The sequence below is a fragment of the Myotis yumanensis genome, unplaced genomic scaffold (assembly GCF_028538775.1).
Source record: "Myotis yumanensis isolate MYYU_CA2020_CCGP unplaced genomic scaffold, mMyoYum1.0.hap1 SCAF_2, whole genome shotgun sequence".
In the NCBI taxonomy this organism is placed as follows: domain Eukaryota; kingdom Metazoa; phylum Chordata; class Mammalia; order Chiroptera; family Vespertilionidae; genus Myotis; species Myotis yumanensis.
In genome coordinates, this window is record NW_027223753.1 from 186,662,563 (window position 1) to 186,678,444 (window position 15,882).

A 15,882-nucleotide genomic window follows, 5' to 3' on the forward strand; every position below is an offset into this window, starting at 1 on the left:
GGCAGGGCTTGGGGGCATTCAGTCCAGTCCAGAGCATTATTACCAGGGCCATAGAGGCTGGAGAAATCATGATATTGCAAATAGCTTCATATGGCTAATGTGAAGGGTATTGTATAGAAGAGTGGGAGGACATGGTGCTAGTGAGTCAGGAGAGGTTGAATGTTATGCAGAAGGTTTTTAAATGGTTAATTAATATTAATAAAATCAGGGAAATATTATCTGGCAAGGAGGGGGAGGCAAGATTCCAGGTGGGGGATCAAATTGCATCTGCTAAAGAAATATAGATGGAAGTGCCATGGGCCCTAGACTCTCAAACTAAGTGATTAAAAATCAAAATGAGAATGAGGAGAATAAAGGTGGAGAATCAATAAGATACATGTATGGTAATGGAGAGGGAAGAATCAGTATGACTCCCAGATAATCTGTTTTGGGGGATTTTAGAAGATGCTGGTGGCCATTTGAGAAGAAGTTGTCTTAAGAAGGAATAATAATAAGTTTGATGTTTGAGACATCCAGTAAGATGTCTTTGGTAAGTAATTGGATCTGGAGCTCAGAATAAGAGTTTGTCTTCAAGGATTAAGAGTAATCATGATTGAATTTTTTGACACTATGGGGATAGATGTGATAATTTAGGAATTTAAGAAGAGAAGTATTAAAAATAAAACATGAACATTTTGGAGATGGGTCAGAAGATTGAGGAGGAATGGTCTGAAAAAAATTCACTGAATTTGTTGGATACACTGATTATTGTTAATGGGAGTTTTAGTAGTGTGCTAGGAGTAAAAGATTGCAGACTAGTTCTGTATATTATGTTTACTGAATTACAGGTTTAAGTATTTCATTAAAATTAAGAAATATTTAAAAGATACAGCTAAATTTAGAGAATTAATTAACCAACTCTTGTATATCCTCTGTAAAGTTTTTTAAAAGCTTTATTTTAAAATAATTGTAGACTCATAGGAAGTTACAAAAAATAGTACAGAGACATCCTTCTCTATAACCTTTACTCAGCCTCCTCCATTCACTTGTTCTTTTTTTAATTTGTTTTGTTAATCCTTACCCAAGGATATTTTTTCCATTGATTTTTAGAGAGAATGAAGGGTGAGGGAGAGACAGAGAGAGAAACATCGATTAGTTGCCTCCATGCCCCGGCTGGGTACATGCCCTTGACCAGAATTGAACCTGAGACCCTTCATTTGGAGAGCCGACACTCTAACCACTGAGTGAGATTGGCTAGGACCACCTGCTCATTTTAACAAATGTCCTGAAAAATGCTAATGTTTGGGATGGATTGTGGAACTATACAGGTAGTGTCGATTTGTATTCTGTTCCTCCGCATGGTGCAAATCTGGAGTTTTGATTTTCATAGGAGCCTCTCTGCCCACACTGGGAGCAGGGAAGATGGCAAGCTGCCTTGCTGTTTCTCAGGGCATATGGGTGGAGCTTCTCCAGCTTCCTTTTCACGTATTGAACAGACCTTTTGAGGATCTTGGCTCAAAATAGGGGTTTTACTTCCAGCTTTCCCTGAAAATAGGCTCAAAATTAGGTCTTCTACTAGTATCTCTGTAGGCCAGTGTCCCCTGAGACTACGTTGGTGTCAGCTGGGACTTTAGGTCTTTGAGTTTCTTCTTTTCTGCCACCTAGAAATCTTCCCCTCCCCCTCTTTTTTAATCCTCACTGGAGAACATGTTTATTGATTTTACAGAGGAAAGGAAGGAGGGAGGGAGAAAGAGAGATACAGAGAAACAGAAACGTGGATTGGTTGCTTCCTGTATGTGCCTCAACCAGGGATGAACGTGCAACCTTTTGGTGTATGGGACAACACTCCAACCAAGCCACCTGGCCAGGGCTCCCCCTTTTTAAATTCAGCTATACTAATTTTTCATGTTGATTTAGCATTTTAGTGAGTGTATTTGGGCACATGTATATAAGAGTCCAGTCTGCCTTACTGCTTGAATCGAAAGTCTAATAAATGCTTTCTTAATTTCTTATTTCTTAATTTTATTCTCTGCTTTGTCCACAAAAAGGATTTGAGGTCAGATTACATTACTCTCATTAAAAATATTATTTAGCCCTTGCTGGGTGGTTCAGTTGGTTGGAGCATCGTCCTGTATACCAAAGGTTGCAGGTTTGATCCCCAGGTGGGGTATATACAGGAGGCAACTGATAGATGTTTCTCTCTCTCTCTCTCTCTCTCTCTCTCATCTCCTTTCTCTCTATTTAGAATCAATAATAATAATAAAAAAACATATCCTTGGGTGAGGATTAAAATATATGTATATATTATTTATTTTTAAATAAATACATGAATGTTGTATGAAATTGGAAAGATAAAAAAGGATATAAAAGTCTCCCTTTGCCCTGTTCCCTACTTCACCCAGTTTGCCTTCACAGGTACAACGAGATACTAGTCTCTTACATATCCTAGAAATAGACTGTGCACTAGTTTTTGTTGTTGTTGTTTTTAAATATATTTTTAATTATTTATGGAGGGAGAGGAAGGGAGAGGAAGATAGAAACATCAATGAGAAACATTGATCGGCTGCCTCCTGCATGCCCCCTACTAGGGATGGAGCCCGCAACCTGGGTATGTGTCCTGACCAGAATTGAACCAGCAATCTCTTTGTGCATGGGTCAGTGCTCAACCACTGAGCAACACTGGAGGGGCACTTTAAAGAAGTGTGTATAATTTAATTTTGTAATCAGTGTTCAGGATTTTTTTTATCTGCTTGACAAGTAGCAATTGTAATTTTTTCTTTCCTGAGAGTTTTTGAGAGAGAATATTAACATTAATTATATGTTACATGTATGTTTTTATGTATATGAATGGATTATCTGTGTTTTAATTTTTGTTCACTTCAAAAATCCCTCAGAATGTGACAGAATCTGACAAAATAGTGTACACTGTTGGTTTGAATGTTTTAAGTTATGTGGAATATTAAAATAATGGAACATTAGCCTTACTTTTTGGGAAGTAGTGAAAATGATATTTTGAGATACTGGAATCTTATTGAAACACATTGAAGATATCTTTCAAAATTGTTCTAATTACTAACCAGTAAATGCTATTGTTGCATATATGTGCAAATAATTGCCCAAAGAAGTGAGGGGTTCTGTCAAAGTTGAAGTCCTCCTTTTTAGGTTCCTTAGCCACTGTATATACTATTGATTGCCTGACTTCAGCTTGTGTCATGGAAGCCTATGATCTAATATGTTTTCTTCCTTAGATCAACCTCTCCACTTCTCCTACACCTGCACAGTTAATAAGCCGTTCCCAGGCTTCCAGTTCCACCAGCGGCAGTATTACTCAACAGACTATGTTACTAGGGAGTACCTCCCCTACCCTAACTGCAAGCCAAGCTCAAATGTATCTCCGAGCTCAAATGGTAAGATGTGAGCTACCAAATTTTTTTAGTGTTTAAGGACTTGAGAGAGATCAAAATATTTCTTGATTTGATGTAATAAGAGACATTTTAAATATTTAAGATATGTTTAACAAATTTTTATGTGCGTGTGCTCAGCTCTTGTACATTTATGTCATGAAAAGTTCTTTTAATTGGTAGGCCTTCTTGGTGTTTCAAATAGTAACATGTGAAGCTGACAAATCTGTAACAGAGGAATGATTGTCTTTTAATATCAGATTTCATACCTTTTTTCACATTTTAACATCTGACACTGAGATGATTTTATAATTGATGGCATCGTACAGTTATAATTGTACCTATAGTGATACATAAAACCATTGTATATCATTGACATCTCAGATTTGAAGAAGATTTGATGAAATTGTTAGAAATGTTAAAAACTTGGTTGTTAACTATAAGTTAGAATTTATATTGTGGCATCCTCTGAAATCAGGATTGAAGTTTCTGGTAATTTACCAGATGGTTCTGAGCTTTGGTTATTCCCATCTCAAATTTTGTAAGGTGATTTGTGTTCTTAAGCTCACTCTGATCTTTTATTAATATAGGAAGGTTAATTTGGCTATTCTGATTTCCTGATTTAACTGCTGAGCTTCTTTAAGAAATGCAGAAATTGGCTGACATTTATTTTATTTGATGTCTTTACATGTAGTTAGACAACAACTTTGGCGCTAGCATATATTTATTTACTTTTCTTTTTTTGTCCAGTGAACTGAATATATATCTGGATCCCCAGATCTGCACTAAAATTGCAAAGAAAGTTCCCCATCATATTTCTAATAGGAAACAGTGATATGACCCATCTACAGATTGTTCAGTAGACATTGCCATTTTTCCACCATGAGCTCTTATTTAATTAATAATATGTTTCAGAATTAAGCGGAATGAACCATTTGAAATGGTTGTAATTTGACTATTTTTGACCCCTTGGCAGTTTCATATGGTTCAAATTAATTAGAACATCTCTTTAGGTTTAGTGCTTTCAGTTGTTTGTACTAGAAATTAACTTCTTGTGAATGTTATATTTTTTTGTTTAATTCACTTAAATTTACCAGTAATATACTATAAAGAACTGAAATATAAAAGATTCCTTAATTGATCATTTTAATTTAAACAGGAATGGTTTTTGAGGAATTGAATAACTCGATGCAATTTTGAAATAGAGTATTTACACATTCTTGGAAATAACTGTCATAATTTACTAAATTAGATTGAATAATCACTGCATAGATTGTATTACCTTTTTAAATTAATGGCATTCTGTTTCAGTATTGAATAAAACAATTGAAAAGAGATGGTGATTATTAGTAAATAATTCAAGTATGTCTTTCCTTCCTTTATTATTATTTTTTATGTAAAGCTATTTTTGCAATCTGTTATTGAATTTTGACATGTTCTGGTATTTACATTTAGAATGAATTTTTCTTTAAAGATGGTTTTTAAATCAAGAGCAACCTAGATTTGTACTATAGATCCTATGTAGCTGAGTGAAATATTGTAGTGTAGTATATGGCATAGTTAGCTTTTATGGTAAAGAGGACTGAAAAGACTTTTGGGAGTTTCTTTATGTGTTTCTTTAATTTGCATTCAAGAGCAGTGACTATGGTTTATGGTTGTCTATTGTAACCTAAGTTTTAGGAATCCTACCACGGTAGTTTTGAGTTGGGAGAAATCTATAATAATAAAAGCATAATATGCTAATTAGGCCAGACAGCTGAACAACCTTTCGGACGTCCTTCTGGATGACCTTCTTGAACCACCAGTGGGCGGGGGGTGGAGCCAGCAAGCCTGCGCCGCCAGGCCAGCCATGGCAGTCCCAGTGCCATACCTTCTGCAGAGGCAGGGGTGGAGGGGACAAGGGACGGCACAGTCCCAGAGCCTCTGCAGAGGTGGGAAAGGGCGCGACTGCAGCGTCTCAACCTCCCAAGGCCCCACCCCTGGCCAACCTGGCCCCAGATCGCGCTCCACCCCCCATCAGTGGGGGGGGGGGGGGCGGGGTCAGTGCTAAGGAGCAGTGAGCCTGGCTTCTGGTTGAGTGAGAAACACCCCCCCCCTCCCCCCCCCCCCCCCCCCCCACCTACCCCTTCCCACCCCCGTGCTCAGTCAGAAGCCAGGCTCACAGGCTCAGGGCTGGTGTGAGCCTCTCCTGCCTCCATGGCAGGCGGGTGGTAAGGAGTGAGAGTTCCTGGACTGCCAGAGCCCCGGGCTGTGAAAGGGATGTCTGAGTGCCAGCTTAGGCCTGATCCCTGGGGGGGGGGGGGGGGGGGGGGGTCCTGGATTGCAAGAGGGCACAGGCCAGGCGGAGGGACAACCCCCCACCCCCCCAGCCTAGTTTAAGTATAATAGTTTATTTGGGGCAAAATTTGGTATGAGGATTTCATATTACCAGAATACATACTCCTTTTTGAACACTGATTTATTTTTCTATTCACCAGAATCATGAACTGTTTCAAAAATGTTTATGATTTTTTTTTAGTTCTCTATATCAGAAACTTCTCTGTCATGTAAAACTTTTTTTTGCTTAAGAGGGAATCCTAAATTGCATTGTCTTTCTGTCATGAATTTCAGTCTCCCTTGCCTGCTATACATTGTGTGTGAGACATGTTCTTTTGTCTTAGAGTATTTTTTTTTTTTTTTTGGTTTTTCTGTCTGTACAGCTGATTTTCACACCCGCTACCACTGTGGCTGCTGTACAGTCTGACATTCCTGTTGTCTCGTCGTCATCGTCATCTTCCTGTCAGTCTGCAGCTACTCAGGTGAGCTTGTCTAGCTTCATAACGTGGTGCTTGAGGTCTGGATCTTCAGGTTAAAGATAAACATACATTGGAGTTTAAGTAACTGATCGTTTTAGTGCTCTTTGTCATACATTTCAGATTGAAATTTAATAAAACACTATAAGAATTTCAAGAAAATTGTTTTTTCTTCTATGGAAATTATAATGCCATTAAACATTGATATTTAGGTTATTTGACATAAATGAAAATGAGTTTTTGATATGACATTGTGTTTAGTTCTATTGTATAGCAGATTTATTTTTTGTTATGTGAGATGCATTCTTTTGTGTAGATTTCTTTGCAAGCAACTATGTAATAACTAAGTCAAGATGGATTTTAATATTAAAAATGAATTAAATTGGGTAAGTTTTAAATTAAAAAAAATAGAATATTACTTTGTTTAGTACTATGGTAAAAGTGAGCCTTAACTTTCTCCTCATGTAAGTTACAAAAATAAATAGAAGTAGAATATAGACCTAAAGGTAACAGCTGAAAGTACAAAACCTGTAGAAGAAGAAACAGGAAATATCTTCACAACTCTAGGGTTGAGAAAGCTTTCTTAAGTCACAAAAAGCACTAACCATAAAAGAAAATAAGTTTATCAAAATTAAAAATTGTTCTCAAAAGACATTGTTACAAAAATGAAGAAGCAAGTCACAGAAAATGTTCACAATACATATATCTGACAAAGGACTTGTTTTCAGAAAATGCAAAGTATGCTTACAACTCAGTAATAATATGAGCAATTCAGTTAAAATTGGGGGAAAGATTTGAACACTTCACAAAAGAAGATATACAAAAGGTCGACAAGCACATGAAAAAATGCGCAGCATCATTAATCATTGTAGAAATGTAAATCAAAACCACAATGAGTATCACCACACATTCACTAGAATGGCTGAAATGAAGGAGACTGATTCTGCAGAATGTGGAGCAGCCATATTCTCAAAACTGCTGGTGAGAATGTAAAGTGGTACAACCACTTTGGAAAACAGTTTGTCAGTTCATTATAAAGTTAAACATATGCTTAACATGTGACCCAGCAATTGTACTTCTAGATGTTTACTGTGAGAGATTTGAAAACATATATCCACATAAAGATATGTAAACAAATGTTCATAGCAGCTCTATTCAGCCCCAAACTGGAAACAACCAATGTTCTTTAACTGGTGAATGTACAAATTGTGGGATATTACTCGGAAATTAAAAAATACTAAAAAAAACTAATGCATCTCAGAAACATTATAATTTGCCTGGCCAGCATGGTTCAGTGGTTAAGTGTCTACCCGTAAACCAGGAGGTCACAGTTCAATTCTTGGTCAGGGCACATGCCCAGGTTGTGGGCTCAATTCCCAGTGGAAGGTGTGCAGAAGGCAGCTTCCATGATTCTCTCTCATCATTGATGTCTCTCTCTCTCTCTCTCTCACTCTCTCTCTCTCTCTCCCTCTCCCTCCCTCTCCCCCTCTCCTTTCCTTTCTCTGAAATCAATAAAAAAAATTGAAAAAGAAATATTATAATTCACAAAAGAGGCCAGACACCAGTGTGTCCATACTCTGATTTATTTATATGAAATTCCAGAACAGGCAAAACTAAACTATAGGGAAAGAAATTGGATTGGTGGTACTAGGGTCAGAAGGTAGGGGAGATTGATGTGGAAGGGGCATGAGTGAACTTTCTAGGTGATGAAAATATTCTGTATCTTCATTGGAGTGGTGGTAATATGTTGTATAGATACGTCAAAATTCGCTGAATTGGTTCATTTTATTGAATGTAAGTTACACCTCAGTAAATTTGGTAAAAATGAATGAGTAAATTTTAAATTAAAACAATTGAGTAGAATATTACTTTTTCCATAGAAATTAGTATGTCTTAAGATCATTCTTGGCTTCTTTTTTTTTTTTTTAATATATTTTTATTGATTTCTGAGAGGAAGGGAGGGGCTAGAGAGAGAAACATCAATGATGAGAGAGAATCACCGATCGGCTGCCTCCTGCGCACACCCCACACTGGGGATGGAGCCCACAAGCTGGGGCATGTGTCCTGACCAGGAATCGAACTGTGACCTCCTGGTTCATAGGTCAGTGTTCAACCACTGAGCCACACCATCTGGGGTGTTTTTGTTTTTTTTTAAACCTAATAAGCTAGACCATTATCAACTTCCAGAATATTTTCTATTTTATTTATTTATTTATTTTTAAAAATATATTTTATTGATTTTTTACAGAGAGGAAGGGAGAGGGATAGAGAGTTAGAAACATCGATGAGAGAGAAACATCGATCAGCTGCCTCCTGCACGCCCCCCACTGGGAATGTGCCCGCAACCAAGGTACATGCCCTTGACCAGAATCAAACCCGGGACCCCCCAGTCCGCAGGCCGACGCTCTATCCACTGAAGCCAAACCGGTTAGGGCTCTATTTTATTTTTTATTTATATTTTGTTCCAACTGAAATTTTAATTGATTTACAAGATGTATACAATAAAACAAGATAAAATAAATGTAAAGCCTGCCAGAAAAAGTCACAAATAAAAGAAAGTGGCATGGAGGTAGGAGTGAGGAGGCTATTCAGATTATATTCATGGACTTAATTTCAACTCCCACTTCAGTTACTTAATAGTTGCGTGGCTTTAGACAAGTTACTAAACATCTGTAATAGTCATACATACTTCCAGGGTGGGTTGAAGAATGAGTAATATGTATGTGTCTAGAACATTACAGGCACTCCTTAGTATCTTTTTTTGCAAGTGGGGGAACAGGAAGACCTGAGTTCAAATTCTGACTTCAGCAACTGTTACCAGCTTTGTCACTTGCTAGTTGATTGATTTTGGACAAGGTCATAGTATAGCATAGTGTATAAGTTTGGACTCTGAAGCCAGATTTCTGGGTTCAGATACATGCTCTACCACTTTCTTATTGGATATCCTTAATCTCTTGCTTCAGTTTCAACAATATAAAATAAAATAAATATTTATAAAATAATTATAATGCTTATTTTATAGGTTTGTAGTGAGGACTAAATATGTTAATAAATGAAAAACAACAATGTTTCATACATAGTAAGCACTCATTAAATGTTAGATTTTATTACTACCTTTTCAAGGCCTCAGTTTCTTCACTGTAAACTAGAAATGATAGCTCAAAGTTGTTATAAGGAATACATGAGACAGTAATTATAAAGTACTTAGTATTCTGCCTGGCACATTAGATATCACATGCCACTAATTACTATTTTTGTTATATATTGTCTAAAGATGAGTCACAAATTTGGTACTTAGCTTTGAAGTAGCTAATAGTGAAGAAACACAACCATCGAAAAGATTGACAGTTTCCAAGGTAAAATAAATGAGTTAGGAAAATATAACTAACATGCTCTCTAGAGCACAATCTGTCTTGTGTGGTCTCATGGAGAAAACATTTTATAGTGTCTTTAATGGTATAATGAACATAGTAATTTACAAAAGTGGCTTCAGTTTGATGTGACACAGGTATGAGGCTTTGTGATAATATGACTTAATTGAAAGGTAGACTTTGAGGAGCCTTTAGAAATTTCTCTACAAATGTTTTTCTCTTCTGTGCTTTTGAAATGGCAGTGAGAGAGACTGGAAGTAGTAAGTGATGCTAATACTTTGAGTATTCCAGTGGTAACTTTCTTCAAGTTCAGGGCTCTTAGTTTTGAAAAGTTTGTGCTTCACTTTGTTAATTTTAAAGCTCATATTTTCAGTTTTTAAAATAGTGTGTAATTGAGAACTACCAAATTTCAAGTTTTATTTTAGTACTCTTTTTAAGTGATAGAAGCCAGCATAATAGTTCATTTTTCCTTAGTAGTAAAATTTATTTATAGCATACTATGAAAAAAACAAGAAATTCAGAGTATTTTACTCTTATTTACTATTTTAAATGTTCTATCCCTTCTCCCCACCTTTTTTTTCAGAAAGATATCATAGAACTAAAAATATGTTTGTAGAAGAGTAAGAAATCTTACTTGCCATGGCTATCTGGGGAATGCTGTGAGAATTGAGAAGAAAACAGCCCTTTGGATTTAAAATCTAGAAACTCGGCTCTGTTGCCGCCAATGTGATATTAACTCTTAGTTTCCTAATTGGCAAAGAAGGGATGCTGCTGTAATTCAGAAAGTATTTCTTAGATTGAAATAGAACAATCAGTGTGAGAGTATTTGGGTAATCCACTATAAAAATGTAAGGTGTGAAATTAGCAAAAATATTTCACGTGAAATTAGCAAAAATACTTCACGTGAAATTTAGAATTTTTTAAAAGTCAGAAAAGTTTCCATAATTTAATCATAGTTTTCGTTTAGATAAAATAAAAGTTGGACTTAAGAGTACACTGATATTCTTTATTTAGAAAGGGTGTGTTTTCTTCAAAAGTGAGGCTCTCAAGGAAATCTCATTATGTGATCTTCCTATTAATAGCTAAATTAACTTTGTAATATACTTTAGAAGTATAGGTTAAAAGTTTGAAATGTAATATTTAAGCCAAAATGACCACAGATAGGTATTATAGCCATAGTGTAAAATTTATCTATTCATATAAGTAATACATAGTGTAATATATAATATACTAGAGGCCTGTTGCACGAAGTGATTCGTGCAATAGGCCTTCCCTTCCCCTGGCTGCCAGCACCGGTTTTCCTCCGGCACCCGGGACCCAGGCCTTCGCTCTGGGCGGAGCCTTCAGTCTTCGCAGCTCTGAATGGAGCCTTCAGTCTTCACCGCTTCCCCCCTACATATGCAAATTAACTGCCATCTTTGTTGGGTTAATTTGCGTACTCTCCTGACTGGCTGGTGATCATAGTGGAGGGACAGTTAATTTACATGTTTGTCTATTATTAGGTAAGATAAAATGCACATTTTATTTTTTGCATTACATTTCAGTATTCCAGAAAACAAAAAAAAATTAGAAGAAAAGAGTGTATTATTTTATAGAAATGGACTGTTGCAGGTTCTAGGGTTCATTGTGTCAAATCTTCATTTACGTTGTTAATATATATACTTTTCATTTGAAGGAAATTTTTCAAATTTTCAAGATTTTAAAATAAGTATCACTAGATATTTGTTGAGATTTTTTTTTAGTAAAATATGAATAGGTTTTAATGTTAGCCTAAGAAAAAAATGTAATATATATGAAATATATATATGCGTAATATATATTTCAGAATAAGATACAGAAAAATACCTCTGACTTGTGGAGCTTCTGTCATGTCTGCAATACAGAACTGTGGGAGTACAAACATGAATGTCAGAGATGGGAGCATGCCAAACAGAGCCTCCATATTTCACAGACACTGACATGAGTAATTCTAAAATAAGCTCGACATTAGGCAGTGCTGTAGGCCAATATGACCCAAATTCCATGAGAAAAGCATTAGGTAGGAGAGGAGAAATTATTTCTAACCAGGGGCTTTTAGGGAGGATTCTTTGGAATTTTTACTGGGTCTTGAAGGAGCGCTGAGGAAGAATGGCAGTTGAGGCAAGAGGAGCTTGAGCAAAAACTGTAAATGAAGGAAGTGCAAGGTAGTTTGGAAAAGGGCAAGTAGAACAGTATGGCTAGAATATGAGTATGATGGACTGGAATAGTGGAAAATGGGGCTTGAAGTGATTTGGGCCTTGCCTTTGAGAAACCTGGATTTTAGCACATATTATTTTTTGCATTAAATTTCAATAATAGTTTTTAGTCCACTTATATTGCTATGAAATATTTGACAAAAATCAGAGAAGATGCTCCATATGGTCTCACTTAGAAGATTCTTTCAATAGCTTAGAATAGAACTGATGAAAACCCCAGCTGCCCTGAAACATTTGTTTAGCACCTGCTATTGGCTGATCACTGCATTTGTCACCTGGATCTAAGATAATGTATAGCCTTTGAGCAGCAGTTAATAATATAGTTGTAGAGACAGAACACATATGAAACTGAAGAACATTTATGAATCGCAATATATCATTTACTTTGTCACTTTAGAATCTCTTACTTTAGTTTCCCTCCCAGGGCTAGTGTTAGCATAAATGTATTTGGTGCATTCATTCCAGATAGGCAAAAACTTGGGCAGTTATTGGAGAGGCATATTCTGCTTGGCTATTTAGAAATGTTATAAACTTCATGTGACTGTAATTGGATGATCCTTGCCACCATCCAGACTGGCAGTATGTTTAGAATAGCACTGAGTATAGATAGGAGCTGTCACAGAAACCATTTCAAGGCCATACACAATCTTTTCAGTTCATGAGATCTGGTTCTCAAAGGCAAGTGAGTGTTCCATACAACAGCAACAACATATAACAAATATCTTTAAAAAGGAGTTAAAGGAAAATGATTTTTATAATTACCATAGTTGGGTAGATGATTTCATGAATTTGTTTTCTTACTAGTACAAGATTAGTGCTCCCTTATAATCTATAGAACTGATAACTTTTTTGTTTTTTTCTTATACTTACTAAGACAGCAGTATTGTATCTACACTCTCTAATTATGTAAGTTTATGAGGTACTTGTAACCTTAAAATGTTTCACAGTCCTGGCATGGTACAGCCAGTCTGAGGTTGAAGGAATTGTTCATTCTTCCCTACACACCTTGGGCTCCCCCACTGCTGCATCTTTGCTCAAGTATTCCCCTTTACTTGGAAAGACCTCCCTCTTTCTCCTTCTCTTTGGCTGTCTCAAAGCTGGTAATAATTTGAAAATGCAGTATGTTGTAGAGTAATTTATTCATAGTTCAAAGTTTATATATATATATATATATATATATATATATATATATATGTATTTTTTTTTCATTTTTATTGAGTTCTTAATGATTCTTCCCCTTAGTGTCTTTTTTAAAAATTCACTTAGTACTTAAGATTTGATTATTTAGAATAATAACTCCCCTTTCTTACAGGATTAATCAGTTGTTTCAAGTGCTTGGAGCTTTATGAAAAGCATAGTATAAATGTATTGTCGTTATTACTATAATGTAATGATTACCACATGAATTAATACCATCTATTTCATCCCTATTTTTTGTTATGTGGTTCTTTAGGTTCAGAATTTAACATTACGCAGCCAGAAGTTGGGTGTGTTATCTAGCTCACAGAATGGTCCACCAAAAAGCACTAGTCAAACTCAGTCATTGACAATTTGTCATAACAAAACAACAGTGACCAGTTCTAAAATCAGCCAACGAGATCCTTCTCCAGAAAGTGTTAGAAAAGGAGAAAGTCCAAGTCTGGAATCACGAAGCACAGCTGTCACCCGGACATCAAGTATTCACCAGTTAATAGCACCAGGTGGGATAACACCTTTGTTGAAAAATAGTTGCATTATTCATTTTCTTAGCAGGCAGAGAAAAACAAAAGATGTCTATTACTTGAATAAGAATGATAATTTTAAAGCATTTTAAAATGTGAATTTCATGAGTAAAAAAAAAACATTTCAATATTGTAGCTTGAAGAAAGAGAAATCAAAAGAGCCTAATAGCTAAAACAAATTATAATAATAAAATGGATTTTTGGGGGTCAGTTGACATTTGATTAACATCTTCATTATGTGCTAGTTTCCTACTATAGCAATAAAACCTTTTAGCTTAAAAAACAAGATTTGTGTGTAGCTCATTTAATATGCTTTAGTGGAACAAAATTAAAAGCCTTTAAAAAAATTTTTTTTTGTTTAAAATTGTCATTAGTGGGAGGAATTTATCACTTTCCAAAAATAAGATTATGCACAATTATTTTCTTTACCACGTTGCTTTTTTTCCATCTTGGATTTCATCTTTAAGAGGAAGATGTCAGGGAGTCAACTAAGTTATTTTCATTCTCATCAAACTTTGAATCCCATGTGCATTCCTGCTATCTACAGATAATCTTGCTTTACGGTTCTCAGGCTGAAAATGTTGGGGCTATCTCAAGTGAGTTTTCTTACCATCTCTTCTATTCATCTCAGAATTTGTCAATGTTGAACTTTCTTCACTTCTGATAAGATAAAGAATTATCTGCTTTCCTCTTTAAAGTTAGCACTATTTGCTTGTGTCATTGATTGTATCATTTTTACTGGCTCCTGTCATAGTTATTATTGCATCTTTTGTCTCCCTCATGCTGGATATTTTTCCTTTCTTCTGCAGCATACTTAGGTCTCTCTAACCTTAATATATATGCATATGTTTTTATAGCCGTATAATTATAATTATTGTTTATTGAAAGTGTGTGTGTGTGTGTGTGTGTGTGTGTGTGTGTGAGAGAGAGAGAGAGAGAGAGAGAGAGAGATGGAGAGATGGAGAGATGTACTGGGTCACATATGTTTTATTTTTTTAAAAATTTTCCTTTCATCCAACCTCATCAGGGAAGCAACTTCTTTCTATCCTTTTATAACTGCATTACTTTCTAAAGATTTATTTTACAGTACTGAAGTCTGCATTTACTCCTCCTAAATCTATTTCTTTTTTTAAGTTTTCTCTAAATCACCTAATCTCAAACTGTTGGAATTATTTGATTTCTTTTGTTAGAAGTCTCTCATCACTTTGAATTTGTATAGCATTTTTATGCTTTTTAATGGCACTTTTTCTTTTATAGTTATTTATATAAGTATTCATCTTAGCTTTGCTATTAGGTGGTAAGCTCTTTGAGGGTAGGATAATATCGAGCACTTGTGTGTCAGGCACTTTACATTTATTGATTCTTTTAATCCTTTTTGCAGATTTACCTTTTTATCCTTTTATCTTATATATATTTCTCTGCAGTAGGTGGACAATAAATATTTGTTGGATTAATAGTTGGTATTTTTCCCATTTTAATCGTGGACGTTATAGCACAGTTTTTTCCATTTGTATTAGTTAGGTATCACTGCTTAGAATTCTTAAATCTAAATCTTTAGATAAGTACAGGCTTTGTTATAACATATAAATTAATAAGTTTATTCATAGAATTCAGATGATAGTTAGATGTGAATTCTTTTTTATAAACATCTGTGTGACAGGTTCTGCTCTCTTTATGGATTGATAACAGGATTTTTATATTGTACTAGGGGCCCGGTGCATGACATTAGTGCACTGAGTGTGGTGGGGCGGGGCGTTCCTCAGCCCAGCCTGCTCCTTAAGCCAGCAGGCGGACATCCCCCGAGGGGTCCTTAGCACTGTCGCGGAGGCGGGAGAGGCTCCTGCCACCACTGTGCTCACCAGCCGTGAGCCCGGCTTCTGGCTGAGCAGCGCTCCCCCTGTGAGAGCGCACTGACCACCAGGGGGCAGCTTCTGCGTTAAGCAGCTGCCCCCTGGTGGTTAGTGCGCATCATAGCAACCAGTCGTTCCACTGTTCAGTCGATTTGCATATTAGCCTTTTATTATATAGGATTGTCCAGAAATTCTCAGCCTCAAACCAGCCTCTCTGGCCAGTGTTGATAAGTCAGTGAGGAGCAGCAGTGACCCACTGTACTTGGAATGACTGCTTGGGACAATTTCTAGTGATTCCCATAGTTTTGATAGATTATACTGGAAGGTAGGTTAATTCTCTCCCAAAGAGACTGTTACCTTCAGAGAAAGCTAGGAACTTTTTCAGGGTTAGTTCCAGCAGGGAGCTCTACTTTCAGATTTTCAGTCTCCCTGAACTCCCAGTACCTATTTCTAAGTTGACACTTAATCTTCTCCCTTTCACTGTAGTGCAATAATATCCTTGTAGTTGTCTTCCTCTGATGGCCAATATTTTAT

General features: G+C 36.1%; 1 protein-coding gene across 7 annotated transcripts in view; it reads left to right on the plus strand.

Annotated features, from left to right (window-relative positions):
• The window catches only part of PHC3 (polyhomeotic homolog 3), an 85,327-nt gene that overhangs the window by 15,740 nt on the left and 53,705 nt on the right, over positions 1-15,882 (plus strand). For 5 of the 7 annotated variants that reach the window (XR_011470332.1, XM_070406815.1, XM_070406818.1 and 2 more), the window contains exons 5-7: positions 3,228-3,386; positions 6,080-6,178; positions 13,231-13,477. Coding sequence is in view for 6 of the 7 variants with exons in the window: in XM_070406815.1 (XP_070262916.1) it covers positions 3,228-3,386; positions 6,080-6,178; positions 13,231-13,477 (505 nt within the window). In the remaining variant the exon portion in view is untranslated. The remainder of the gene's footprint in view (positions 1-3,227; positions 3,387-6,079; positions 6,179-13,230; positions 13,478-15,882) is intronic. The other 2 variants (XM_070406819.1, XM_070406820.1) reach the window with 1 other exon arrangement.